Source organism: Schistocerca nitens, chromosome 11 (assembly GCF_023898315.1).
Source record: "Schistocerca nitens isolate TAMUIC-IGC-003100 chromosome 11, iqSchNite1.1, whole genome shotgun sequence".
Lineage (NCBI taxonomy): Eukaryota > Metazoa > Arthropoda > Insecta > Orthoptera > Acrididae > Schistocerca > Schistocerca nitens.
In genome coordinates, this window is record NC_064624.1 from 116,460,021 (window position 1) to 116,487,677 (window position 27,657).

The 27,657-nt window shown below is 39.0% G+C and overlaps 1 protein-coding gene across 2 annotated transcripts in view; it reads right to left on the bottom strand.

The window, feature by feature from the left end:
- LOC126213529 (solute carrier family 35 member E2A-like) overlaps positions 1-27,657 on the bottom strand; it is a 145,615-nt gene that overhangs the window by 77,326 nt on the left and 40,632 nt on the right. For both annotated transcript variants that reach the window (XM_049941374.1, XM_049941373.1), the window contains exons 3-4: positions 26,871-26,986; positions 2,856-2,988 (exon numbers count right to left, since the gene is read on the bottom strand). In XM_049941374.1, the coding sequence (XP_049797331.1) occupies positions 2,856-2,988; positions 26,871-26,986 (249 nt within the window). The remainder of the gene's footprint in view (positions 1-2,855; positions 2,989-26,870; positions 26,987-27,657) is intronic.

The window sequence follows — 27,657 nt, forward strand, 5'->3', positions numbered from 1 at the left end:
CTTTTCTGCCCCCTAACATCCCGACTGCACCTACTGCATTTATTCGAATCTAAGCCACACTTTTTTCCGGTTTTTGTGATCCAAAAAACCGCCTGCGGCTTAGAATCAACTGCAAAATAAGCGGAAGTTCTCAAAAATATTTGTGGGTGCCGCCACAACTAACTTCTGCCGTCGAATATATGTGGCGCTACACAGGCATGCTTTGCAGGCACAAAGATAAATACTGGCGCCAAAACCTCTGCGTCAGTTAAAAAAAAAAAAAGAAGGGGGGGGGGGGGGGTGGAAGATGAGCTTTTTTTCTCTGACCCGAGTTTCGACCACTGCATTTCAATGTACTACGAAAATCCGACTGGCAAGACTGTGTGGGATGTTTGTCAATATGGCCAACTCTACATTCTGAATTCTTTCCTACCCGTGAGAAGAGATGGTTACTAACAGGAACTTTTATGAATTGTGAATCACATGCAGTATTCTCTTCACCATAAGAATAATATGACTATAAACATTTTGCCATGTATTCTTTCGTGTTTGCCGCTATTTCATTTAAATCCTGTCTGCCTAATAAACTACGAAACTAGAGTGAGACAACAGCAAACGCAGAAGAATATACGTATTAGGTCATGTTTATATTTGTATGATTCTTATGCCTAATAGTGATACAGTCAGAAATTAAGCACGGCAATTGACTAGATTTTTAAATCTAAGATGACTCTAATTTCTGTGCAGAATGTCATGTACCAAAGAGGCGTCTGCAAAGATTTTCAAACGGAGAAAATTTTTCGCTAAACTCTTGTTCAGAACATCATCTATCATACGCAGTCAATTATTTGGTTCTTGTTGATCATTATCAAAGAAAGCAGCAGTGTAAGTAACAACAAATAGCAGTCTCTTGCCATTGTTTCACTAGTGAGACGATTTCCCCCCCCCCTCTCTCTTTTTTAATTGTAAGTGGTGGTAGCGCGCACAAAAGCAAGCCATGCCGCAAGCAGCGACATGCCATAAACACTCATTATCAGAATGTGACAAACAATGCATGACACGGTACAGTACTGCATTTTCAGCTTAGAGTGACAAACACCTTTAACAAAGAGAATGGCACTTATCAGATCAAAGAAAAATAAGCAATCAATCCAAACCAGACGAAGCATGTGAAAAAGGAAGGGTACCCGTATAAATATGGACGGAGCGCCTGACGCATAGCAATGGCTACCTGGTAAAGCTCAACTGCTAAGCTTACGATTCGAACCAAACTACTGTAGCTGTATCGTCATTCATTCACCGTAATTGTGACTCATATTACAACGGACCAACTTTGTTTCGATTTGGATGTGCGGCCTAAAACTTTTCTCTCCCCTTGAATTTCGTGTCTCAAATTTCAGATGCGGCTTAGATTTGGGAAATTTTTTTTTTTTTCTTGATTTCGAGTCTCATTTTTCAGGTACGGCTTAGATACGAGTAAATACGGTAGCTGCCCTACCCTCTCTGTATGTTCCCACGAGCAGCACTTTACCGTCCCGCCCCCCACCCTGCTATCCCTCCCCCTCAACACCCCAGCCTCCTTACCCCCACCACCCAGATTGCTTCTCTCATCACGCGCAGCTGCCTGTTCTCCGGCCTTAGCATCCAGAGATGTTGGTCACGTGTGTGAGCTGTGTTTGTGTGAATGTGGGTGCATGTTGTCTATTTCAAAAGAAGGTCTTCTGGCCAAAACCTTACATGTGTAGTAGTCTTTTTGCTGTGCTTGTCTGCAACTGAACAGCTCCGCTATATGGTGAACAGCAATCTATCCTTTTCATAATATTATCATTATTCCAGCCTGGATTTTCCATTGTTTCAGAAGTAATTGTGCTTCATTTGGCTGAAACTGATAGGCAGGAGTAAATGCGACCCACTGTGTATGTTTCCATGTGTTCAGATTTAATGTACATGTAGTTTTATATTTTTGACAAAAGCGAGAAAAATTTATTGCTAATCTACCCAATGCTGGATGAATTTTACCTCCATCTGCCTAAACCAAATTTGATCATTCTTCATTCATGTAGCCACTGTGTTCGTGAATGCTTTATGCTTGTTAAAGCATTTTGAAATCTGTATTTCCAGCTACTAAAAATGTGGAAACAGCAACATTTCCAGATGTACGCAGAAATAGTCAAAATGGAACAACTGACTATGCTTTCAATAGATAAAATGAAATGCATATGCATCTTTAGAAGTAGCAGAATGGCTTTCAAATACCTTTCATAATAGATCTGATTTATGCAGTACTTGACTTCTATGTATTTTGCAGCAAAGACTAGCTTCATTGTCACATCATCAAATTGAAACCGTATCAAATTCAAATACATAAAACATTTCTGTGATATGAAATTCTTTCTGTCATGTGCGCTTCTGTTTATGAGCAAATAGACGTGTCGAACAGAATGTTATCTGCCAACTATGGTCGGCTATGTTGGCTGCATTGATACAGCTGTCAGTACCAACTGAGGCCGTTCGATTCACACTGAAACTTCGACTCGTCATTCACCGCACACTGGCTCTTTAGAAAGTAAACAAGCTGCACCGCAATTTTTCAAGGCAAAAATTAGGAAAAAAGGTACAGCGTATATTTGCACGAATACGGTATTAGTGAGGCCTGTTCAGAAGTTTTTGGAGTTAGTTGGTGTCTGAAAGCACAATGAGTTGGATGTGTTGGCAACAGAAAATGCGATTTATTTACGAATAGGTGTCGGACACCGAAGAATGTACGTCAGGGGCAATTCATTTGGAAGCTGTCGAAGGTCTAAATTAATCATAAAATTTCTTACTATTTTTACACTGTTGCAGTAAGAAATATGTCAACTTGAAGCAGCACTCACCACTCGGTGAGGTTGGTGGCCATGGCGGCGATAAAGCCCCGCGTGTCGAAGCTCAGCTCGTTGGCGGAGCAGAGCGCGAGGCCGCCCATCACGGGGATGAGGGAGAGGCCCACGTACAGGCCCGTCGTCTCACCTGCCGACAGCACACGTCTAACCTTAGGCTACATAAGAAATCACACAAAATAAGAAAACGGTGACAATTATAAACTAATACTGTAGTAGGGAAGTGGGGTGCCAGCAGGAAGGGCATCCGGCCACCCCTTCACACTAACCGTGCAAAATCCGATGGTAACAACGCCGACCCTGCCGAAATTGCGGGACGAAGGCACAAGTGAAAGAAAGAAAGACTAGTATGGAAGCATGGTAAAGCATGGTTTTACAATGGAGTGAACACAAACAAATGAGTATCGGCAACTGAGGATTCTCTCTGGTGTAAACACTAGCCGAGTGCAGTGAACTGCATTTGACCGCGTTCTGTTTGCGTTCGCTAGTGTTCTGCCGGTTGTCAGTTTTTTAGCAAACCACCACAGGAAGTTCAAGTCCTATCTGCTTCGGCACTAGCTGTAGAGGAAGCTCTTGTTTGCTGTCTTGTTTACTTCCGTTGCTGTTGACACAAGTTGCATGACTGATAGAGCATTTCAAAGAGAATGTAATGTTGCCGATAGAAAAATATAGGTATCATACATGCTTCTTGGGTTGAAGAGATCTACAGCACAAATACTGATGGAAAGGAAGTGCAATTCGTAGAAAATTGCTGAAGCACTCTAAGATGCTCTCATGACACAAGAACGACAATCAATTCATTAGATGCTTGCATCAGGTGGGAACAGAATGAACCAGCTTCATAATTATTTTTATTAAAAAGTAAAAGCACAACATATTTCATTGAAAGCAAACAAGTGTGAATATGTATCTATTATGGTTATTAAAATTATGTGAAAGATCTGATTATTCCCATTGCTTACATTAATGGTAGCCCTAATTATAAGGGCTGATTCCTGTTGACAAATAAAAATGATCTGGGGTTATGCTATCTGCCCTCTAATGAACTGTACAGCAGATTTTATCAAGTAGCCTATGTGACGAGTCATATGTATATTTCACCTATGATTAATCATATTTTATAGGTACTATAGGTGAATCCATGAACGATGACGGGCCATGAAGGTCCGTGCCGTGTAGAGGCACAGAGAGGGATTGTAGTGTTGCTGGTTGCAAATGGTAGGTGCAGTACACGCATAGAGATGCAGACGCCAAACAGTTTGTAAGCTTGTGTTTAGGGGGTTGCGGGCAGCAGAGAAAGTTAAGCCCCCTCCACCACACGCCTACCACAGTGAGATGACTGGATCGAAAGGAATAACATATGCAATGTCGGCTGGCACAGTAAGTTGCATTTTGTGCTTCACCCCGAGCATCTGCATATGTGGAAGTACGAATGCTTGTGTCCAATGGCAATGCTAAAGTTTACTGATAATTATTTTCATAAAACACCAAAAAATTTCAAAATATTGATGACCTGTAATGCTCTGATAATGCCACAGATGGCTACCCCATTGGACTACCTCTTTCACTGTCACCTCGACTGCTACGTACTTTCAGATAAGGTTCTCTGCTTTACGAACTATGTGCTTCCCATGTGCAGTGTGTAACTGCTGCCAACATGGACATGGCCTACCACACATTACATGTTATATAACATACTAAATGGAATAATTGAAATACCACAAAAATATTTATGTAATTTCAAAAATATTCTGTCTTTTGCTACTGCGATAAAAGTTTTATGTAGACAGTCTAAACTAGGCCAGATGCATATCTATTTATCTTAAAGCACTTCAATCAAAGCAAAGCTGACAAAGTACACAAAGTGAATTGTGGACTGATAAAAGCTAAAATATATTGGTGAGTGTTGTCATACACAACAGCAACTACTTACTGAAATATACATCAGTCACAACAAATATTGCCTAAGTAAGATTTTCATTACTGTTGCAAAACATAGACTGTATCACAATACCAATGGTAAAACTGCGAGTGCAGAAGAGAAGCTAAAGCAAAAAAAGGGACAGCAAGAATATTGTATGTGCGCCTCGCCTTTCATTTTACCAATCACTGGGACTGTCGTCGTCTACATTGCAGTAGTTCATGTTGGTGTCACGTTTATTTGGTGTTAGGGTGGTGGTGGTGGTGGTGGTGGTGGTGGTGGTGGTGGTGGTGGTGGTGGTGGGATCAAGTAAATTATCAATTAAAGTTTCTCTCTCCTTGTCCTCCTCCTGCAATCACTCTGGGTGCTGAACACATTCAACTCATGCCGAAGAAGTTATGCCGTCACGTGCTTCGTGCAAAAGCCTCTCTGTGTCAGCTATTTTAAATGTTTTTGCGTTTCACTTGTGCGCATATGAGCTCTATCATATTCTACTGATAATGATATGGTGGCAAATGCAAAACTGTATGTCCACATTCCTGTGCAGTACAATCAATGTCAAACTTTTACGCGAGGTTTATGAAGCTCTACAAGATTCAACAATTCAGCCAGAGTTTGGTTGACAGTGTCGATATCTTTTTACTTGCAAGCCACAGCAGGATACAAGCTTTTTTTTTTTTTTTTGCACCTGTTGCGGGTGCCTTGTCAACAACAACCAAGTGATAACTCACTCTGTCTGTAACTATTGCTGAGTTTGCAGACAAGTAAGGGAGAAACCATTTTTGAAACCGTAATATGTCTCCAAGGTCATTTCAGAATGACAATCCCCTGAATTATTCTTTTTGCCTGGAACAGTAATTTGCTTTGTGGAATGTATCCGGAATAAGAACCAGTGCGAAGCACATTTATTCATCGACCTTTATCAACTGGTACTTTAAAGCCACCTGAACCATCACTCAGTTTCTAACACGCTTTTCTCGTATGATTCTGGTTTGTCTCTGTTTCGTCCAAGTAAAAAAAATGTTCTGATTGCCAGATTTTCTTATTTCAAGAATACTTTTTAAGTATCAAGAAGCTGTGCCATTTTTTGTATCACGAGCAGCAGTGCAGCGAACTTTGTACATATGTAAAGAATAGCAGTCTTTATGCTACCAAAGTAAACAATTATGAGCAAAATCAGTTTAATGTTAGTTTGATTCAACAACAATATAATAAACTGCTGTTGAGCTAAATCACTGTTTAATTAAACAATAATAAAATAAACTTTCATTGTATCACTTTGTTGCCACATACAAGCATTACCCCACAGTAATGACCCACTAAAAGCAGTAAACAGTGCAACTGCATCAGATCCCAGCCAACTGCTTATTCATTCACTGTCTATCTTGTAGATAACTTTCATTATAGGACTGTGCTCCTACCAAGGAATCTTGGTCATTTTCTAGCACCGATCATAACTTTTTTCTCGTGTAGCTCACTGTTTAGTTTATATTATGGTTGCTCACTCGGATGTATGGCAACGCAGCTTGTTAGCAAAAGCAGTAATGAAGGAATAGGTATGGGTTAACAATTGTAAAAACAACAAAGGAATGGTGCAGCAAGACAATGTTATTGGTGCACTTTATACACAGGCACGTCTACTTGATGGTTAAGAACTGTGCCCTTAAAGCAGCAATATCACAACATTCCCTTGAAAATTTTCTTCTTTCATTCATAAGTACATATTTGAACCCAATGTTTTCCAATATTCTTTGCAGTGCCTTTAAGAATTACATTATCATGCATTTTCAATGTAATTTTTTTTTGACAGTAGGACATTTGACTGTCTTTGACTCGCCTTAGATCATCTTTTTTGAAATAATCTAAATTCCTGACAGGCTTCTCACAACTGTGATGTTCCCCACCGATTTGAAAACTGGGCTTCCACTGGTCTGAACAGACAAATTACCTTCACTGGCAATCTGCTGAATGATTCTCAAGGTGAGGCTACTCGCTTCCACAGTGTATTCCTGAGATCTGGCAACAACTGTGACATCTCCACTGTTTCCTGCTTTGTGGTTGATGGAAGAGTGTATCTGGTAAATTATTTCCCTTGCTAGTTTATGGAGAATTTGTCACTAACCACCACCGTCAGCAGTGATGAATTGAAACAAATCGAATATAAATTCAACAAACACTTGACACAATCACATTTAATACTCACACTGGCCAATATGCTCACAGCAGAGAGCTGAGAACTCTACTGAATGCTTACTAGCTGTCTGAGGTTGATCTGACATCTGGTGTGCACAATGAGCCTAAACTCTACCACTGTCATTCATGGCTCCATTTATACCTTCCTTGCACATATTTGAATACAATCCTCAAAGTGTTTCGCACATGTTGCTGCAAACATCACAGCAGAAATTGAAATGTGAAACAACCACCAAGCCAACTATCTCCAACAGCTAATGACTAAGAGCGTAAATGCCAGCTTTTTTCGTTTATGTTGGCTGTCAGTAGTCAAGAGTTCTGCTTTTAAATTGTGCCTTTAATCATAATGAGAAGGCAGTAAAAAGCATCAACGAACATACATGCAAAGTTTTTGAATAATGTTAAGAAATATCGAAGCTCTTTAAGTGCACTACCTCCACGCATTTCATGTTTATCTACAAATTCAGACATCTAAATTCTTCTTTTCTTATCCCATTTTGCTAACTTCATCAATAAAAGTGTGTTCACCACACAAAATAATGCTCTACGAATATGAAAGTTTTTCATTCAGTGTCTGATTATATAGTGCCAATTATTTGTGCCAAAAAAACAATTACGTATTGTTCATAGGCTACACTCGTCATACTGTGTTCTCTTTCATTCCCTCTAGTGTAAACACCTGTGTTCATTTCCAGTTGCTCCAGTGTGAACTGAGCTTAAGAATACCATCAAATAGGGTGATTTTGTGCACCGGGGCGAATTCGGACGGTACGGCTTATTTGCACTTTGCCATTGCATAGAAACAAAGAGTTACTTATTTTAACATCCGTGCGCCAGTTATTTTAAGTGCAAGATTGTATTCATCACTTCCCATAACTTTTATTTTGCGTCAATTGTTTCCCTAGGTGAATAATTGACGAACAGTCTCAGTGCTAAAAATCCACGCATTATCGTAAAGTGGAAACTTTCTATCGTTGCGCTGAGCGGGAAGTTATTGTAACCGTAATTGTTGATGCACTCAGTAGCTAAGAGCATTGAGAATATTTCTGTAGAAGTTTATCACGTTTCTTGTGCAAGGTTATAAAATAACTACAGTTTTTGTAAAACTGTGTACTGTGTGGGGTGATTTCGGACAGTGCCAAGAACGTGTAAGAGCAGGAGAGGTGCTACAGTACGGTGTAATTATGACCCAGAACTTTTAGATAAAGCTGTTCGTGATTTCAGAGTGGTAAATTATCATACAGAAAAGCATGTGATTTGTATGGTATACTTAAATCAACTGTACAAAGAAGTGCAGAAAGCACATCCGGAAAAAAAAAAAAATAAATAAATAAATAAAATGGGAGTACAGCCAGTGCTAAATGAAGAATAAGAATAAGAAGAAGAAATGTTGAAGCAAGGTATCTTGAGGGTTGCACATTGGGGATTTCCCTTCACTAAATTGGATATTAGATATTTAGTTAATAGCTACCTTGATAAACCTGGCCGGAAAGAGAAGAAATTTCATAATAATTTGCCAGGAGAAGAATGGGTGCATTTATTCCTCAAACAACAGTCAGAAGATCTTTCTGTTTGCTTAAGCGAAAATATTAAATGAGCTCGTGCAGAGCTTATCTGTAATATATAAAATTCATTATATCATTCCATATCACTTATTCGTAACAAAGGGCTACCTAGAAATGTGTAAAATGTCACCAAAATCAAATAAAAAGCATGTAGAATTAAAAAAAAAAAAAGAGGCAGTAACTGCCCGAATTTGCCCTCTATATACTGTAACTTCAGACAGAGATTTAAAAAACACAAGTGTCCGAAATCACCTCAATCCATGGGGTGACTTCGGACACTTTATTTACCCGCCTCAGAAAAATATACCTACACATACACTTTCTGGTTCTGGGATATTTTATTCATTACATATATACCCTACCACTTCCATAACAATAAATTTAATCTAAAAATATATATGAAAGTTACAATCAAAATAATGACAAAACCGTCCAAAATCACCCATTTTGACAGTACTGTAAAATCTTTGTGGTTCTTGTTAGATGGGCATTAAAAACCATGTTTCAAGGAAACATTTCTGTCAGAGCTGCGATAAATGACAAAAAAGACGATACTAGAATATTGCTGAAAACTAAAGGGCATTCTCATATGAGTGAGCCATACTTAGTAACTAAGCAGTCTCCTACAGCCCTTGCTACCTGGACTGGATGGAAGGCACCCCGATCTGAAAAACCCACGTACGCACCACACCCATAGCTACTTTGGTAGCAGACATTGACTTATAGTGCACACTTGATCCATTTAGAGCAGTGACGACCAAGAATTTAGCACGTGAGCCGTGCCCTGGCTTGCGTGCTATAGCTCTCTTTCATCACTGCACGCTTCCCCCACCACCACGACACAGTGTCTGAGTGTGAGGAGGGGGAAGACGGGGAAACTGTGAAAGTGTCCATTTAAACGGCAATCCAGTCCCATTGTATACGAATCAATTTCACATTTCGTAGTTTGTGGGAACACAGATCACAAACAAAACAAATTTTCAGTTTTATTTAATTACTTTTGGCATGCTGAAGATATAATTTTTATCTGGCACAAACTATCGGCATACAGACAGACGCAGATAATTTTGAAGATTTTCAGTCAGGTTTCCACGTTAATTGTCATAATCGAGAACAGCCTTTCGTATACATATTTTGACTGAAATGTTTTATCATATTTGCAAATATCACTATAAACATAACATAATTTGTCATTTAAACAGGAATTACAGTGCAGACAATCAGTTCTGTCTGCGCATGCCTAGGGGCGTTTTCAACTTATTGGGTTGATCTGGGGGAGGAGACCAAACAGCGAGGTAATCGGTCTCATTGGATTAGGGAAGGATGGGGAAGGAAGTCGGCCGTGCCCTTTCAGAGGAACCATTCTAGCTTTTGCCTGAAGTGATTTAGGGAAATCACGGAAAACCGAAATTAGGGTGGCCAGACGCGGGATTGAACAGTCGTCCTCCCGAATGCGAGTCTAGTGTGCTAACCACTGCACCACCTCGCTCTCTCGCTTTCAACTGAAATGGCAAACGGTCTCAAAAACAACTAGAAAACAAGTGTGACATTGGTATTGTCTTCAAAACGTTTAGAAAACTATCCTCGTATTCTTTCAAGGCCACAATGAATTCTTCAAAACATTCGTTTTCTTTAACAATCAGTGAGCTTACGAAAATGGACAGTGTTTTTTGGCCAGAATTTGTCCCTTCTACTGTTGACTTTTCTCTGTAAACGCGACATCATAAAATCAGCAATAAGTTGTCTCTCACCTTGAAATGCCTTCCTGTGGGCAGTGTGCAGTCAAGTCCACTTACAATGTGAGGTCTACAAAACATTTCTAAATTGAAAAATCATTCGAGACATGCTCTGTGACTTAAACAATAGACCTTGTAGTAATATATAAAGTCTCCACACTCTTTCTTCAAATCCACTGAAAACTGTTGCAACTGACAGCAGACTTCTATGTGTAGTTTCGGAGAATTTACTATATTCACTACCAATTTCACCAAGTACTCTATGCTTACAAATGTAGTATGAAGAACTGACTAGAACAATGAATCCCATCTGTCAATTGTTGTAATTTTTTGTCTTTCATCATCATCATCATCATCATCATCATCATCTAAATCTTTCTGTGTGGTGCTGTAATGTCATTCCACGGCAAATTTGTGTTGCCCCATTAACTATGCAACTACATCGCATAAGACATACTGAGAATCCTTATTCTTCTATCCTGTCATTCCCATTCATTTTTAAAAACTTGTGATGATAGAGTGCTAGACTGTCTCTTTTTGTGCAGACAGGCTCTGTACCTGTGAACTACGTTCATATCACAAATGAGTAACGAAGGGTAAACAGCGCTGACACTATGATTCTCCTGAACTGAAAGAAATCTTGCCAACTGAAATATGCTGCACCATGATGCTAAATGAAATGTTGCTCAATACTTCCAAGAAGTGAAGTGTGTGCACAAATAATGCTGTATGGCACATTTTGCAGTTTTTAGGAAATTGACAAAAACTGCTAATTCCAGAGAATTATTGCCAAATAATATTGTAAAAGCAGATATGTATTGCTTGTGAATACAGAGTGTTGAAAAAACTTGATTGTGTTTCTTAAAATAGCACTAAGCATTTTTTTTTTAAATAAGTAAGTAAGTATTAAAATGAAACAAGTGCTTTAAGCAAAGGATATACAGCATTATTTCCAATCACACTGTATTCTGGTGTGATGATAAGGCTGCCTAGAATCCAAAAGTTGTAAGAAAGAAAATTGTAACAAGATACAAATTGATATTTATTGTATACTGGTTACTTTGGTTGAGACACAAATCTGGGACATTAAACTCAGTTGTGACACTGCAGGTTTTTGTAAAAATGACTGTATTTTGGCTCCGTATATTTCATCATGTCCAACAGATCAATCTTCTTCTCCTCACGAAGTTTCAGTGCCCCACTGCATAGCAATCCGAAACCAGAAGGCAACAGAAATTTTTTTACTTCTTGTTCACAACCATGTTTTCCAATGCAATGTCTTTCCCATGGACAATGCATGTTGCAATTAGGGCACACGCATATACCTTGAGGATTGTCACTACATAGCTTCAACCAGAGCACACCAGTAATTTTCAAAGCAGTTGGCGTTTCGAAAACCAACTCAACGAATCCTATGCCCTGGAAGTCTACCATCATCATCCCCTGAATGGTCAGTTTCAACAAATAGACAAAGGCCTATGCAATGACATGCTGCCATTCGAAAGGAATCATGACCTTTGACCCTTTCTTTCTTTTCTTGATCATTGTGATGTCACTGTCACAACGTAGGAAACTATGAATCAAACATAAAAACTTCTGATGTATTTCTGTAAAATACTTGCAGCAGATGAAATAGAAATAAAGCTCTAAAACCCTCCAGTTACTGTTGTGTCCGACAAAGCGGCCAGACCATACAATTAGTTTGCATTCCATACCTTCTTCAAGTATCACAAACTTAATTAGAAACTATTTTGGCTGAACCTCACCTTGAGATGGATTCATCTCACGAATTTACTGTGTTGTTTCCAGTACCAATGTAATGAACTGTGAAATTATATGATGACAGCTGTCTCTGGCAGAATACTGTGGAATGCGTCAATGTAGGACAAAGTAAAACCTGTTGTGGGTCAACACATATGACATGTATACTGTTCCTTTTAGCCTCTTCCGTAATTTATTTATTTTAGCGCTCTGTATGCTTGGTCTGCTTTTGTATGACACAACTGATTCTCAAGTTCAATGTTGTGCACTTCTATTTCATCTTAAGTTGCAATCATAAAGAATCGATACATTCTGCAGAGGTTGAGATCGAGGTACAGATATTCTTTTGAACATTTATTCCTGCTGTAATGGCTGATCTGCTTTGGGAAACTTGAAATGTGTTCCCGAATCAGAGCCCTGTCGTCATTTGATATGGCATGTGGCCTACCGAAATGTTTTCCTTGACCGTCTTTAGCAGTGGTCATTCCACCTTTCAGTTTATGTTGAAAGTCTTTATTCATTTCCAGGTAATGCAGAATGTCAACCAATGTTTTCGACACACTTTTTTTTTGCCTGTATTTTGTATCTGAAAGCCGCTTGTTTCCATGAAATAATGTCTGTCTTACCTTCCTTTAGTCTGGGGGACATGTTTATTTCCATGGAGTTTATCAAGTAAATGGACTGCTTATTGTGCATCAAGGCGTGATATTCTTCGTACAGCCTTAGCTTAATTTCCAGGTTTATGTCTTTGCATCCTTCTTTTCAACAAACTTCTGCACTGCAATCATGATCCTGAATTGTACAGTCAATATTACTACCTAATATTCCAATGAATTACCATATTTCACATTCTCTTTTAATAACACAGCAGTGCTCAGTGTGCATTATATTTTTTTGTCGATGACAACGACAGAACTGTAGTTAATTCTATGAACTTTACTGTGATGTTTTCAAAAGATGCACATAATGTACATCGTTAGAGCCATGTACTCTACAGGGCACATACTCTGTTGTAAAGGACACGGACACTCTATAGACATAAGCCTTTATGAAATCGATACTGCGTTATTCCACTCACCTGCATTGGAGGCTGATTTGTGCTCCAATCCAGCATCACGAAGTCTTTTCCTCTTAATATTCTGCCAATTACTGAAGTTAACTTTCTTTTTCCACACATTATTTGCACGTTTCAAACCACTTGTGCTAAGCATCACCTTGCTAAACTCTGCCATTCTTGAAACATACAGCACTGTTCGCACAGAGGCACGGGAACTGCGTTTCTCACGCTGCCTAGTGCTGCCATCGGATGGTAAACAGGCCAACTGTTACAGCAAGCGATGCAGATTGCCATACACAACATTACTCCATGCGATTGCACAAAATGTCAAAATATGTCATACAGTGTTATTCGTGGGCATGCTTCAAGTATTGAACAAAGCCGACAGGCCAAGTCTCACCCCGCACATACATCATGCACATGACCCTGATTTAAAGGAATTCTAAAGTTCTCAACTCTATTGCACACATGTAGGAAGTTGCAGCCTCGCTTGTCACAGACAGTCTAAAATCTCTGGTTCAAGCCTTCCGCTAGTGTCAGAAATGGTGTCACAATCAGCACTGGGGACTCTGAAATGAGGTATTGTGAACAAAACAACAGTCTCCGCACCCATTAGCACGGATCGCCAAAACACTTCCAACTTCTGCTTTCATCGTGTCACTCCCTGAAAGTGATGAATTAAGCCACTTTGGCAGAGGGAATTTTTCTAGACTTCCAAAAAGTATTTGACTCAGTATACCATACTAATGATTATAAGCCAAACTATGATCGTATGGGGTATGGGTATGAATATAAACTGGTGACTGGATTGCTGGTTTCTCGGTAAAGAGAACTTGGGACATATCTAGGATGGAGACTCACTGACACGATAGATGAAACTTTAGGTGGGCCCCAGGAAAGTGTGTTGGAACCATTGCTTTTCATGTTGTGTACTGATGACTCGCAGACAATACTAATAGTTACCTCAGAGATGGGTCACGAGTCATGCTTGGATAGTTCAGTAGGTTGAGCACTTGCCCGGGAAAGGCAAAGGTTCCAGTTTCGAGTCCCAGTACAACATACAGAGTTAATCTGGTGGAAAGTCTTGTAACTGCCGGCACTGAATGAGCATAAGAAAATGCACAATGCCTTGCTCTGAATTTTCAATTGGCTGTAATGACTGGCAGTTATAAATCTGTATGTATATGCTAATCAATGCATGGCAGAGGGGACATCCCATTGTACTCTATGTTTGGGTTTCACCCCATTCCAATCGTGTATGGAGCAAAGGAAGAATGACTGCTTAACACCTCTGTACATACTGTAATTAGTCTATTAGTCTAATCTCGTCTTCACAGTCCCTACAGGAGTGATATGTAGTTTGTAAGTAGACTTCCATGGGATAGATGGTGTATATCTTCAACTGTCTGTCATTTCAGATTTTTCGACATTTTCATGGGTCAAACAAATTTGTGCTGCCCTTCTTTCTATAAACACAGTATCTCATGTTATAGTAGAGATTCCACAAACTTAACAAAGATTCTAGGACAGGCGGCACGAGTGTCTTCTAAGCAATCTTCTTTGTAGACTGACTGCATTTTTCTAGTATCTTGTTAAGGAATGAAGTCTGCTAGCTGCTTTGCCTATGACTCAGCCTATGTGAGAACCCCATTTAATTTCTGTGCAGACTGTTAATTGATTCTGACTGTCATTCATTGATACTGAAGTAATTAGATACTACTTTTTCTTCCATTTTGTGAAGTGCACAGTTTTATCTCAGTATAGTTAAGGCAAGTTTACTCTTTTTGCATCACTTTGAAATCTTATCAAGTTCTGATTGCATATTCCTGCAGCTTTTATCACACAGTACTTCACTATAAGTAACAGCATTATCTGCAAAAATGTCTGAGACTACTATTAAATATTTCTGAACCTTTGTAACTCGATTTTGTGAAATAATTGGTGTATCTTCAAGTTCTGCCAGTTTTATACTAATTTATTGTTAAATATTAATGACCTTGTAGACAATATCAATAGTAACTGCAGACTTTTTGCCGATGATGTAGTTATCTGTAATGAAATAGTGCCTGAAAAAGAATGCACAAATATCCAATCCTATTTTAAATTATGAAGTTTGTCATGACTACTATATCAATGAGTCACAATTGAAATCAATGAACTCATACATGCACCTGATTTTAATAATTTGTAGAGACATTAAATGGAACAATCATGCAGGCTCTGATCTAGGCAAAGCAGGTGGAAGACTTTGGTTCAATGACAGTCAACAAAAGAGACTGCTTACAAAACACTTTTGCATCCCATCTTAGAACATTGCTGAAGTGTGTGACTCACCCATACCAAACAGGATTAATGGGGAAACAGAAGATATACAAAGAAAGACAATACGAATGGTCACATTTCTTTAATCCGCGACAGAGCATTTGGGAACTGCTGAGAAAACTGAAGTGGCAAATACTGTAAGAGATATGTATACAGGGTGTATACGTGAACAAGGAAAAAAAATTCACGGATTTCTCCCGGATCTCCCGGTTAAAAATACATTTTCTCAGGAGTGAAAATACATTTTCTCCCGGGTGAAAATACACTTTTCCCATGTTAAGTGACAGTATACTTTCCCTCAGAACTGTAAAACTTATCCTTTAAAAGGATATGGTTTTATACAGTAGCGTAGAATTTCCCAGCATTTTAGAAAACGATACTCAGGGGGAAAAAAACACATTTTGGAAAGATCTTTGATGTGCAGCAACATGTACGCTGCATATTTTCGTATTACGAAAGTATAAACTCGAATTCCACCAACAGGAAAAGTTAATGGTTTAAATTAATACACATAGCATTGCTACAAGAAAAGCAAAGCTTTCGCATATAATATTTGTCTCGACGATTAATAAGCTACAAGAGAAGCTAAGCTTTCACATATAATGTTGATCTGTTTAGCGCATGTTACACTTTAATACATCACACAAATACACCAGCAAAATTTTTAATACCGACATAAATCTCTGATGTTCTGGGCTCAAAATTCTTCTAAATGGCTCATCATCAAAGAGGTGATTTTAAAAGAGACCAAACACTCTGTGATTTAAGAAATTCATCGTACATTCTTGCACATATTTCATCTTGCATAAAAGGAAATTTACTTTGAAAATAACGCTTTCCAAACAACAATTCACAATATTTTCCCGTGACCTTTTAGAAATAGATTCATTTTAGCAGTTGCCGGAGAGTGCCAAATAAGAGGCGTCACTGCGCTTGCGCAGCTACGGTGACGAGGGAAGCCCGTATGTACGTACATGTACAACATTAAAAGAGCTTACATTATGTCATGAAAGAAACAAGACATCAGAGGATACTACAAGAGCATAAAAATTTCGTGAACCATGTTAAAATGCTTAGTTCGCCTTACAGTGCACTTTCGTATGTCCAAATTCCCAATGCGTAGGACTCTACCAGATATGACGCTTTTCAGTGTGGTTTTCAGGACGTAAATTTTCTTGCAGTACCAGTACTGTATTATGTCATGTTTGGTTCTTTATTATGGCATAATGCCATACGTGCTAGAAGATGAAAACGTGTACCTGAAATGCAGCAAACAGTTGAAACTAGCCAACAGTGTGGAATAAACTGACTGCCTCAGTAGGAAAGCTTAATAAAAGCCAAATTTATTTATCAAACCGACAAAAATAACTTCATTGTTCTGCAAGGTGATTAATGCTTGACTATCAGAAAGGTGGAAATAAAATAAAATCTGAAACTAGTAACATATTTTAGCCTTCCGTAATTATGTGAATGTATTTTAATTCACTTGATAGCTCCCAGCCACAGAAATCCGTCTTTTTTTCATTTCATGTGAGAGTAGTAAACGAAGAGAAAACAGAAAAATCACTAAATGTAAAAAAAGGTGACGTGGAGAATATCCCCCCCACACACACACACACACTATAATTCAGACTGCCCTGCGCATCAGAACGTCAAAAATTTTAAAAACTTTTCAAAAACAATTTCATTTTGTAGCGCACATCTTTCTGAAGAGTCTGATACATAAAACATATATCTTCGAGGAAATGTAAGACACGTTATTAAGTGTGCAGTGCAGTGCAACCCATCTTCAAACAACATTGTTATACCGCACGTCACTGTATTTCGCTCTGTGGAACTCAAATGTGTATATTTCGTAATGGATGCCTTCAAACTATTTCAGGATAGTGGAAATTAAACTGCCCTGTAGCGCCTCTCCTGCTCCCGGTTGGCCGGTTTGACATCCTGCCTCTCTTTTTCTTTTGTAAAAAAAGCCCTCACAATTAATACTGGATAGGATTATTTGTAACCAGAAGAATAAGAACTCTTCAGAAAATCTGGACTCTCCACTGCCTATTAGCCAATAACTTGCTCTTCTGTGTGACATAAAATTAAGTATAGGACACCTGAAACCAGTAAAGACAAGAGACAGGTAAGGCAGTACACAATTCTTCAATCCTGAGGTCCTAGCGATTTTTCTCTCTGATCTTGCTACAGCTTTACATGGCGTGCTTTCCTTTCTGTGAAAGAACTATTACCTTATCAAAGTTCGTCACACGTTTTGCTACATGAAAAATAGAAATGTCATTGTCTAATACTGAAAAAGCTATTATACAATTAGTACCCAAGACTGGTTTCTCAATCTGGTTACGTCTATTTTGTCACTGTGTGCTGAAGAAAATAAAATAGGCCTTTCTAATATTGCAGCAATTGTAACACACTCCAAATAAGCAAGACTGTTTTGGCAATAATGATCATTTTTATAATACATCAGAATATAATTCACTAAGTACCAATACGAAATACCTTTTTGGCCTACAAGAGGCAAAAAGCTTTATGTTAGGAAATAGTTTCCCATTTCATTCATATGCTCCAGCTTCTCTTGCACGTGACCGAAAAGTAGTAGAACGAAATTTTTGTATAAATTTAGTATCGTCATGTTCTTCCATAATTTGTGTGATGTCCTCGTTTCTTCTCCTTCCTCGTTGTAACAAACAGTCTTGTTGTCACTAATTCTCTAACTGTTCCTACCACTGTCAAAACTCATTCTCCAGTTAACTTTACTAACCCTGCCACAATCACAGTTTAGTTATCCAGCAATTATTCTCCGGTTAGGCGTTATTACGTATTCGTACAATGCGTTTTCCGTGCTACTCCCAGAATGAAACTTAAGCGGCTGCTAGCCTGGGACTACAACTGGTCCTGTCCAGTGTAGTGATCTGGCCAAAAAGAGTCTGTCAAAATTTCACTTTCTTGGATACACCGAGAAGATAATACGTAATCTTTCTTACCTGTTAGTAGTTTATTTCCACTCTGGTTGTCTGAACCTATGGATTTCGCTAGTAATTATAACAACGTTGAACATTCGCAAACCGAATCAACCACATAAACAAGCAGCAGTTAGCATTCACCGGTTCGGCTTCATTCCACTCAGCTCGTATAGCACAGTCCTGTTTTGTCTGCAGGAAAGTTTATTTCTAGTTGTGATGAGGATTCCCCTAACAGAGACATCACGTACACTATGCACGCATTCAAAAATCAACTTATAATGTGTTCAAAAACCAGCAGGGGTGCGTTTCAAAATCATATGAATAACCGATAGACTGACGAGCGTGTGATGCTAGGTGCTTTGTGAAACAAGATTTTTTTCACAAGAATATGAATTTACCCCCTCCCCCGGAATTGCCGCCCAGTTCAGATACCCCAGTTTGCCCCAACTCCCCCCTAGATCCGGGCCTGCAGCACATCCGTGAATCTGGCAGCTTGGGCGCGCCAGTAAAATTTTTCCGGGTACCCCTTGTGGCTGGTTGCTGCTACTGCTGCTTACACAGCCAACGGCCACATTTTTGTATCCAGAAGCGGGAGAAGGTACTACTCATACGCGACTCAACTGCGCTTGTGCATGAGCCCGCTCGTAACTGATTAAATGAGTCTAATGTAAACAGTTTGTGACGTCACGCTCATTGAAGGCCATTTGTTGTTACGAAGCATTGCATAGTCTTCCGAAAGCCTTTGACACATTTTGCTGTTGGCAGACGCTTGTACGAGCACTGTGTTATTTTATATGGCACATTTCCTTTGCAATTTAAGTTTTATTTTGGTTTTTTTCTCTCGTTCATGTTTCAATGCTGCAGTATTATTCCGCAGTAGCGGGATACAGAAATATCCTTTGTTAAAGTATCGGTTCTTGCCAGTCAAAATTACAAAAATTTAAATGACAAATAAAACAGCGAAAAATTCCCGGAACTCTAAAAAATTCCCGGGTTTTTCCTGGTTTTCCCCCGGATGAAAAAATTCCTGGGTTTTTCCCAGATCTCCCAGGTCGTATACAACCTGTGTATAGCTTTCCGCAAAATCTTAGTTTCAAACATTCAAGAACCAGTAGTGAGGAATCTGGGAATGAACACACACTTTGTTTTAAGGAATTACCCAAATGAGACAGAAATTGGTAGATGTGACGTACATGTACAGACAAACTCACTGGTGTCCAGGGGCCCTATTCTGTATTGGTCATACCAATTGATGTAGTGGGTTAGCCTCTGTAGTGATGTCATTTCCAGTTCTTTACCCGAAGTTACAATTCTGTAAGCTTCTGAGACACGTTCCCAATCGCGCCTCCTACCAACTTTTTGACAACTGTACCGAGAGGTTTAGGATTTCAGTATGGCCCTCTCATTCAGTTCAGTATGATTTATTTTCACATATAATTTCTTATTTTAAACATATTGAGCGGTTTTAGTGTCGGATTTGGTGATCATGTTACTGAAGAATCACCAGGAAGCATCCGGGTGGAAAGTGATTTCATAATAGATTATTTTCCTCTGTTAGAAATATGGTTTGTATTGTCTTTACTGTGAATGATTGTAACATAGGAAAAACAGTTTTGTTCAATATTCTCACAAAACACCTGTTATTTTTACATAACTAAGAGTTTAAAAAAATAATTAAATTTCAAAAGGGCAGCTCTGCTTATGTATATTACATGAGTGTTAGCTGAAATTACTAGTGACTTCACAAATGGTTTACTTATTAATTATCGAAATGCATTTAAAACTTTTAAGTAACAATACAAAGGAATTTTGTGAAGCCTGTTAGAGGAAACCTTCCAAAATTTCATGCATTTACGGCTTACACCCAGGCAACAAAGTCAGCCTGCATCTCTCTTGACTGGAATTATGTGGAATACATGGCAACTTGCAAGTGAGTCACAGTAGCACAGTGGGTAAGGCAACGAACTGCTGTTTCAAAGGTTGTAGGTTCGCATACCAAAGGTAATCAAAACACTTTTTTTCCTCTTTGTGTTTGTAACACATTATGAGACTTTGTTAATTGTCAAAGTTAAGCATTTTTCTGATATATTTGTTGTTATTTACATGTAAGAGTGTGCTTTCTCAGTAATGAGTATCTTCGATTTCATGACTTTGCACTTAAGAAATGGAAGATGAAATTGCTTTGTGTAAAACAACTGACAGTGATATTTATACTTTATCTTGTCACAAATAATTCACCATTTTTTCCTGAATACATAGTGGTTTCAGAGTGTATGGTGTGACAGGAATCTAAGAGCAAAACTTAAATTACTGCAAATGAAACTAGCAGCAATTGTCTTCACACTTTAGCTTGTCACAAGTATTTATCTGTGATCTAATCCATAACAACAGTAGACAGAGATGAAACAGTTTGGTTCATCAGATGCATGTTATAAACTACATGGAACATCTATAGCTGCACTCACCACAGACTCTCGAAAAGCTGTTTTTTTTTTTATTTTGTTTTTATGAACCAAATCGTTGATGTATCATATAGGGAAGTATCTCTAGGAGTGAGTTACACCCACATTCTATGTACGTTCTTATTATTTGACACTTAAACAATTTTTCGGGTTCATGGAGACTTGTTCCGTCTATGAAACTAACTGAAAGCAGTTTGTTTATTGCCATATGCATTTCACTTCTTTTATTGGTGAAGATTCTTCACAAATAAAAGAAGCGAAACGTGTATGGCAATAAACAAGCCTGCCTTCAATTAGTTGCACAGATGGAAAGTACTTCCATGAATTTTGAGCCAGCTAAGGAATGACGAAAAACAGAAAAAACAAAGAATTTTTCATACGTTTCCATACATGTATTTGTACAATATTCCAAAATGTAAAATCCAAAACAAGACATCATTGTGAATGAGAATAAAATGACAAAATGTGATATTTATGACAGTTTGCAGAACATTGTCAATATTCTATCATTATCACGCATTCATGGGAGCACGTGGTCAGCGAAATTTGAACAGTATTACATACTCTAACCATACCTTTCACTACTGTTAAGAATAGCGTGCTTATGTCGGCTGCTAGCCACATCGGGTTTGTGGCACTGCAGTGCGGGTCTGAGACAGGCTGCATTTGATTGGGAGGCACAAGGAGAACTGACAACAGTGTTTCGGTTCACTAGGGCCATCTGGCATCGCTTCCGAAATGCTTACAGAATAATGTCGGGACTCTCTTTCGAAAATAAGATCGTTTGGCACACTCGCATACTGAACTGATTGGCAAAATGGAAGAAAGATACAGAGTAGGGCCTAGAGTCTCACTGACTGGCATAGAACTGTCTTCAGTGATGAGTTCCGCTCCAAGCTGAGCCCCAATGATCAGCAAAGATGTATCTGGAGACGCCCCGGACAGTAGTGAACTACTGACCTGACACCATCCACCATACGGCTGGCAACTAGAAATTATCGTCTGGGGTATCATTTCTTATCACAGCAGGACAACTTCGGGTGTTACTTGCAGAACCCTCATGGCTCAGTAGTATGTTGACATTATTCTACACCCCATTTTGTTGCCCTTCATTGCAAGCTGTCCTGGGCTTACTTTTCAGCAAGATAATGCCTGCCTACACACGGCAAGAATTTCTATTGCTCGTCTTCTTGTTTGTCAGGCCCAACCTCAGCCAGCAAAGTTGCTGGCTCTCTCTCAAATTCAGAACATTTGGAGCATTGCGGGTAGGGCCCTCCAACAATCTCGGGGTGTCGAGGATCTAATGCACCAATTGGACAGAATTGGGCACGTACCCCTCAGGAGGACATCCGACTACTCAATCGATCAATGCCAAGCCATGTAATTGCTTTCACGAGAGCCAGGGGAGGACCAACACATTATTGACTTGCTTAATTTGCAAAGCTGTTTCCCTTGAATAGATCATCCAATTTTTCTGAAATTGTAATAAATTGTTTATCTGTACATGGACATCGTGTCTACCAGTTTCCATCCCATTTGGATAATTCCTTCTCGATGTGTCATCTTTTTTGTCTTCTAGTGTACTAAAGATCACAACATATCACTCCCGCAATAACCGTGAAGACAAGATTAAACTAATAACAGCACACACAGAGGCATTTAAGCAGGCATTTTTGCCATATTGTATATGCGAATGGAATGGGAAGAAGCCCTAACAACTGGTACAATGGGAAGTACCCTCTGCCATGCATTCCACAGTGGCTTGCAAGAAAACCGGAACTTTGTTAGATGCCAGGAAAAGTTCCCATTTTGAGAGAATGAAAGTAAACTGGTTACAAAGAAAATGCTAAAACAAAGCTCAAAAATGCCGTCTGTAGAGCCCAAAGTGAACAATAGTGTTAATAACAAATATAAAAAATTTAAGAAATGTCAGTCTTATTAATACTGTGCTAAACAATTTTCTCATTACATTCTTGTCAGATGAGAGTAACAGGAATATGTGGGAGGAAAACAGAAGGAATCAAATATGGAAAGGTTGAGTACCCAAAGGGAGAGCCAGAAATAATAGGATAAGCTAAGCAAATGAGACTAAATGGAAACATAAACAGAATAGGTTGACAAAAGGCAGGGATACTTCACAATGTGACAGATTCTGGCTCGATGGTTATGCAGCTGCACATTTTCATTAGACTGGTGTTCTCTATCAGGAGAGATTTTGTGCTATTCCTCTTTGCTTTGTGTACTCTTAACCCAAGTTGCAGGATACACTCTACAGCATATGTTGTGGTGTTACATACCACTCCAGAAGACACATATATATCCCGATGTATACTTACCAGTGAATGACACTTGTGAATAAAAATCCTAAAACGAGTTAGCATAGAGGACTGCAAAGTATTGTGCAGACCCGTTATTTTATTTTCATGTAGAGAACTATGAGGGAGACAATGTCTGACTTCAAGACAGTATAGCAATTGTGGTGACTGTGTGAGAGGAAGTATCGGTACAAATGAGAATACGAGCTCCTGGCATCACTGGCCCCTACTGGAGAAATGCATCTCAGAATATACAGGTATATAACACTGACAAAGGTTATCACTGTATGCCAACAAATGAACTGTTAATGGAATGTCATTCTGATGAGAGGGCACCTTGTATAAAGTTTTGGAGCTTTTATGATGAGCATTCTGATTTGACATTTAATGTAATTGAAAGGATACTGTGTATGTTTGTGCACAACATATGTATTATATATACAATAGTTATGTGCATACTTTTTCAACAAAACTAAAAGTTGCAGTGTTGCACTTCCTTCCAGAGCAAGGAGGGTATTTTCTTATCGCCACATCCAAGGAAACGGTTGAACCACATTAAATCTTCATTAATTAATTAATTCCACATCCAACCCAACAGGAATGCTACGAGGTTCTCGACATTGGTTTACGATGCCCTTTCCGCGAGAGTGGGAGGGAGTTGCAAAGCACAAATTCCAATTCTCACAGTTTTCCATATCACAGCACTTGTTTTCCTACATTGATTCCATGGTGTTTCTCTGAGATGAAGGATATTATTTCTACTGGAAAAAATGTCAGTTTTTAAATAAAATTATTAAAAGATGAGAACACTATTAACAAATATGTATTATTAAAAACAATAATATAATATGATTAGCAAAGCCCTGAGGTTGATGCTGTGGCACTAATTTTTCCGTATATGGTGTCAATATTCGTCATCACCAATTTAATTCGCCACATTCCACTATTGCCACTGTTTTCCTGTGTCGGCAAATTGTGAACTACACTAAATTCTCTTATGGGTTAATATGATGATGGGAATGCAATGAAAAACTTCATAGCTGCAGCCCATATAGGTGGATGAGATACTGGAATTTGCCTTTGAAGCCCAAATTCTTGATATATATTTTTTAATTTCAATTTCAGCACTTCATTTATTGACAATTCTATCAAGTCCTCCCTTAGTGATAACTATGGTGTTTATGGGCTTGAAAAGGATTCTAGTACCCAATCTGGAACAATCGTGTTAAGGACATCGTGAAATCTAATTGTATAGTCCACTGTAAGTGCCTCTAAATTCTGGCAATTTAACAGTGAAATCATCATTTGTTTCCACACCTGCAATAGTTAGATCTGAAGTTTGCCACCCAATTTTATTCCCCATCATCAATAATGAACTTTGTGAATCCCCCCCCCCCCCCCCCTTAGATCTCTACAAATACCCACTGGTGGACAATACTGCCCCCACTGGGAATCACTGCTCTAGAAGAATAAAAACTGGGAGGTTTCATATTTATCCACAGTGTATGGCAACTTAGTCCTTGAGACCTCGGATTTCATCTTAAATTTTTCTTAACATACAGATTTTTAAAATTCTTTAAATCATTTGATTATAACTGTCTGATAAAACTGTTCTATTATAAAAGTATCATAATGAAAAGAAATTGTCCTGAAGACTACTATGTTCCTCTGACAATCAAATAAAGGGTGCATGTTTCAAAGCTTTGGGGGCTGTGCGGATTATCACTGCCCATGACACAGGGTGATGCAGCCGGCATGAGGGATGCAAGGGCAGTGTCCTAGTGTGGGTTGGATGATAGCAGCAGTGAAGGGACCAATGAGAGATGAAACAGGAGTTTGTGTAAAAATATTGACTAAATTAACATTTGGGATAGGATATTGGGAATGCAAGCAAGTTGCAAGTATTACAAGTTGTTGGGCAATTGGTACTAGTTTCGTCATTAACAGTTAGTGTCAACAAACAAAATGGAAACAGTAATCTACAACTAAAAATGAATTATTGTATGTCTCTTCTTTCATTTAATCATTTTTGCACAAATCATCAAAGTAAGGAGTAGCACATTCAACTGGGGCTCAACACTGTATTGCAGTTAAAGCACAGAACATTATTTTTATGCTTCAGAGGACATTACTTTAAATGCAGACATCACATCATCACACACTATATAAATACAAAAAAAAAAAAAAACCATGTAAGTCAGTGCTCAAGAATAAATATGGCATGTCACAGACTTTTCTACTAACAGCCCCTTCTGCAGTCTGATTACATCACACACGATGTGATCAGAAGTATCTGGACACCCCCAAAAATATACGTACATATTAGGTGTATAGTGCTGCCATCTACTGCCAGGTACTCCACATCAGTAGTCATTAGACATCGTGAGAGAGCAGAATGGGGCACCCCACAGAACTCACGGACTTTGAACGTGGTCAGGTGATTGGGTGTCACTTGTGTCATGCATCTCTATGCGAATTTTCCTCATTTCTTAACATCCCTAGGTCCACTGTTTCTGATGTGATAGTGAAGTGAAAATTTGAAGGGATACGTACAGTACAAAAGCATACAGGCTGACCTCATCTGTCTACTGACAGAGAATGCCGACAGATGAAGGTGGTCGTAATGTGTAACAGGCAGACATCTATCCAGACCATCACACTGGATTTCCAAACTGCGTCAGGATCCACTGCAAGTACTATGACAGTTCGGCGGTAGGTGAGAAAACTTGGATTTCATGGTTGAGCGGCTGCTCATAAGCCACACATCGTGCCAGTAAATGCCAAACAATGCCTCACTTGGTGTAAGGAGCGAAAACATTGAACAATTGAACAGTGAAAAAACATTGTGTGGAGCGACGAATCACGGTACACAATGTGGCGATCTGATGGCACGGAGTGGGTATGGTGAATGCCTGGTGAATGTCATCTGCCAGCGTGTGTAGTGCCAACAGTAAAATTCGGAGGCTGTGGTGTTATGGTATGGTCATGTTTTTCATGGAGGGGCTCGCTCCCCTTGTTGTTTTGTATGGCACTATCACAGCACAGGCTTACATTGATGTTTTAAGCACCTTCTTGCTTCCCACTGTTGAACAATTACAGGATGGCGATTGCACCTTTCAACACAATCGAGCACCTGTTCATAATGCACGGCCTGTGGCAGAGTGGTTACACGACAATAACATCCCTGTAATGGACTGGCCTGTACAGAATCCTGATGTGAATCCTATAGAACATCTTTGGGATGTTTTGGAATGCTGACTTCGTGCCAGGCCTCACTGATCGACATCAATACCTCTCCTCAGTGCAGCAGTCTGTGAAGAATGCTCTGCCATTCCCCAAGAAACCTTCCAGCACCTGATTGAACGTATGTCTGATGACAGCTGTCATCGAGGCTAAGGGTGGACCAACACCATATTGAATAGCATTACCGATGGGGGGGGGGGGGGGGGGGGTGTTGTGCCACGAACATGTAAGTCATTTTCAGCCAGGTTTCTGGATACTTTTGATCACATAGTGTATAAAAATAGAACTGTCATGCAAAAAAACAGTAAAATTGACATTTAACATACATAAACATTAACAGTGCAGTTGGATTACATGGCATAGGTATTGTGTACATAAAAGAGAGTAGAAAAGAAACAAAATGTTACTTTCATTAGGAATGAAATTATAGTAGGTGGTGGTATTCACCTCACTATGTTTCATACTCACCAAGCAGGTACCTAGAGATGAGGACGGTGAAGAGTGGTGCGGAGCTCTTGATGGTCTCCGTGAAGCTCACTGCAACGTAGTTCAGAGCCACCAGGCCTAAGATCACTGTCGTGAACCTGTGGACAGATTACTGGTGAAGGAAAGGCACTCCTTGTACAAGTCTGCAATCATTATGTATATTACTTCTCTTAGAAGCTAGAGAATGTATGGATTCCACTCTCTGAAAATGGATTCTACTCTTTGACATTCTGAAGGAAGTATGATTAAAATACAGAGAGGGAAAGATTGCGTACAGCTTGTACAGAAACCAGACTATAGTTATGGGACTTGAAGGCCATGAAAGGAAGCAGTTGTTCAAAAGAGAGTGAAACAAGGTTACAGCATTCACGTGATTGTCAGACGAGCATAATAGTCATCTGGACAGTTTCATTTCTTTACGATACTTTTATAGTAGAACAGTTTCATTGGACAGCTACAATCAAGTAGCTAGATATGGAGCAAGCTGTGAAGGATACCAATGTGAAATTTGGAAACGGACTTAAGGGGCTCCGGAACGCCCTATACTTGCAATGTTAAAATAACGCTTATAAATTACATCTTTCCTCACAAAGTATTTGAGGTAGGAAGTTGAACTTTTTACAGATTATTTATTGGAATATGGGCTACAACTTAACACAGGGATTTTACAAAATTTTAGTTCAGTTATTAAAGATGATTTTTTTTCAATTGTAATGAAAATTCACATTTTTTTACAAATTTTTATTTATATATTCAAAAATATACAGTT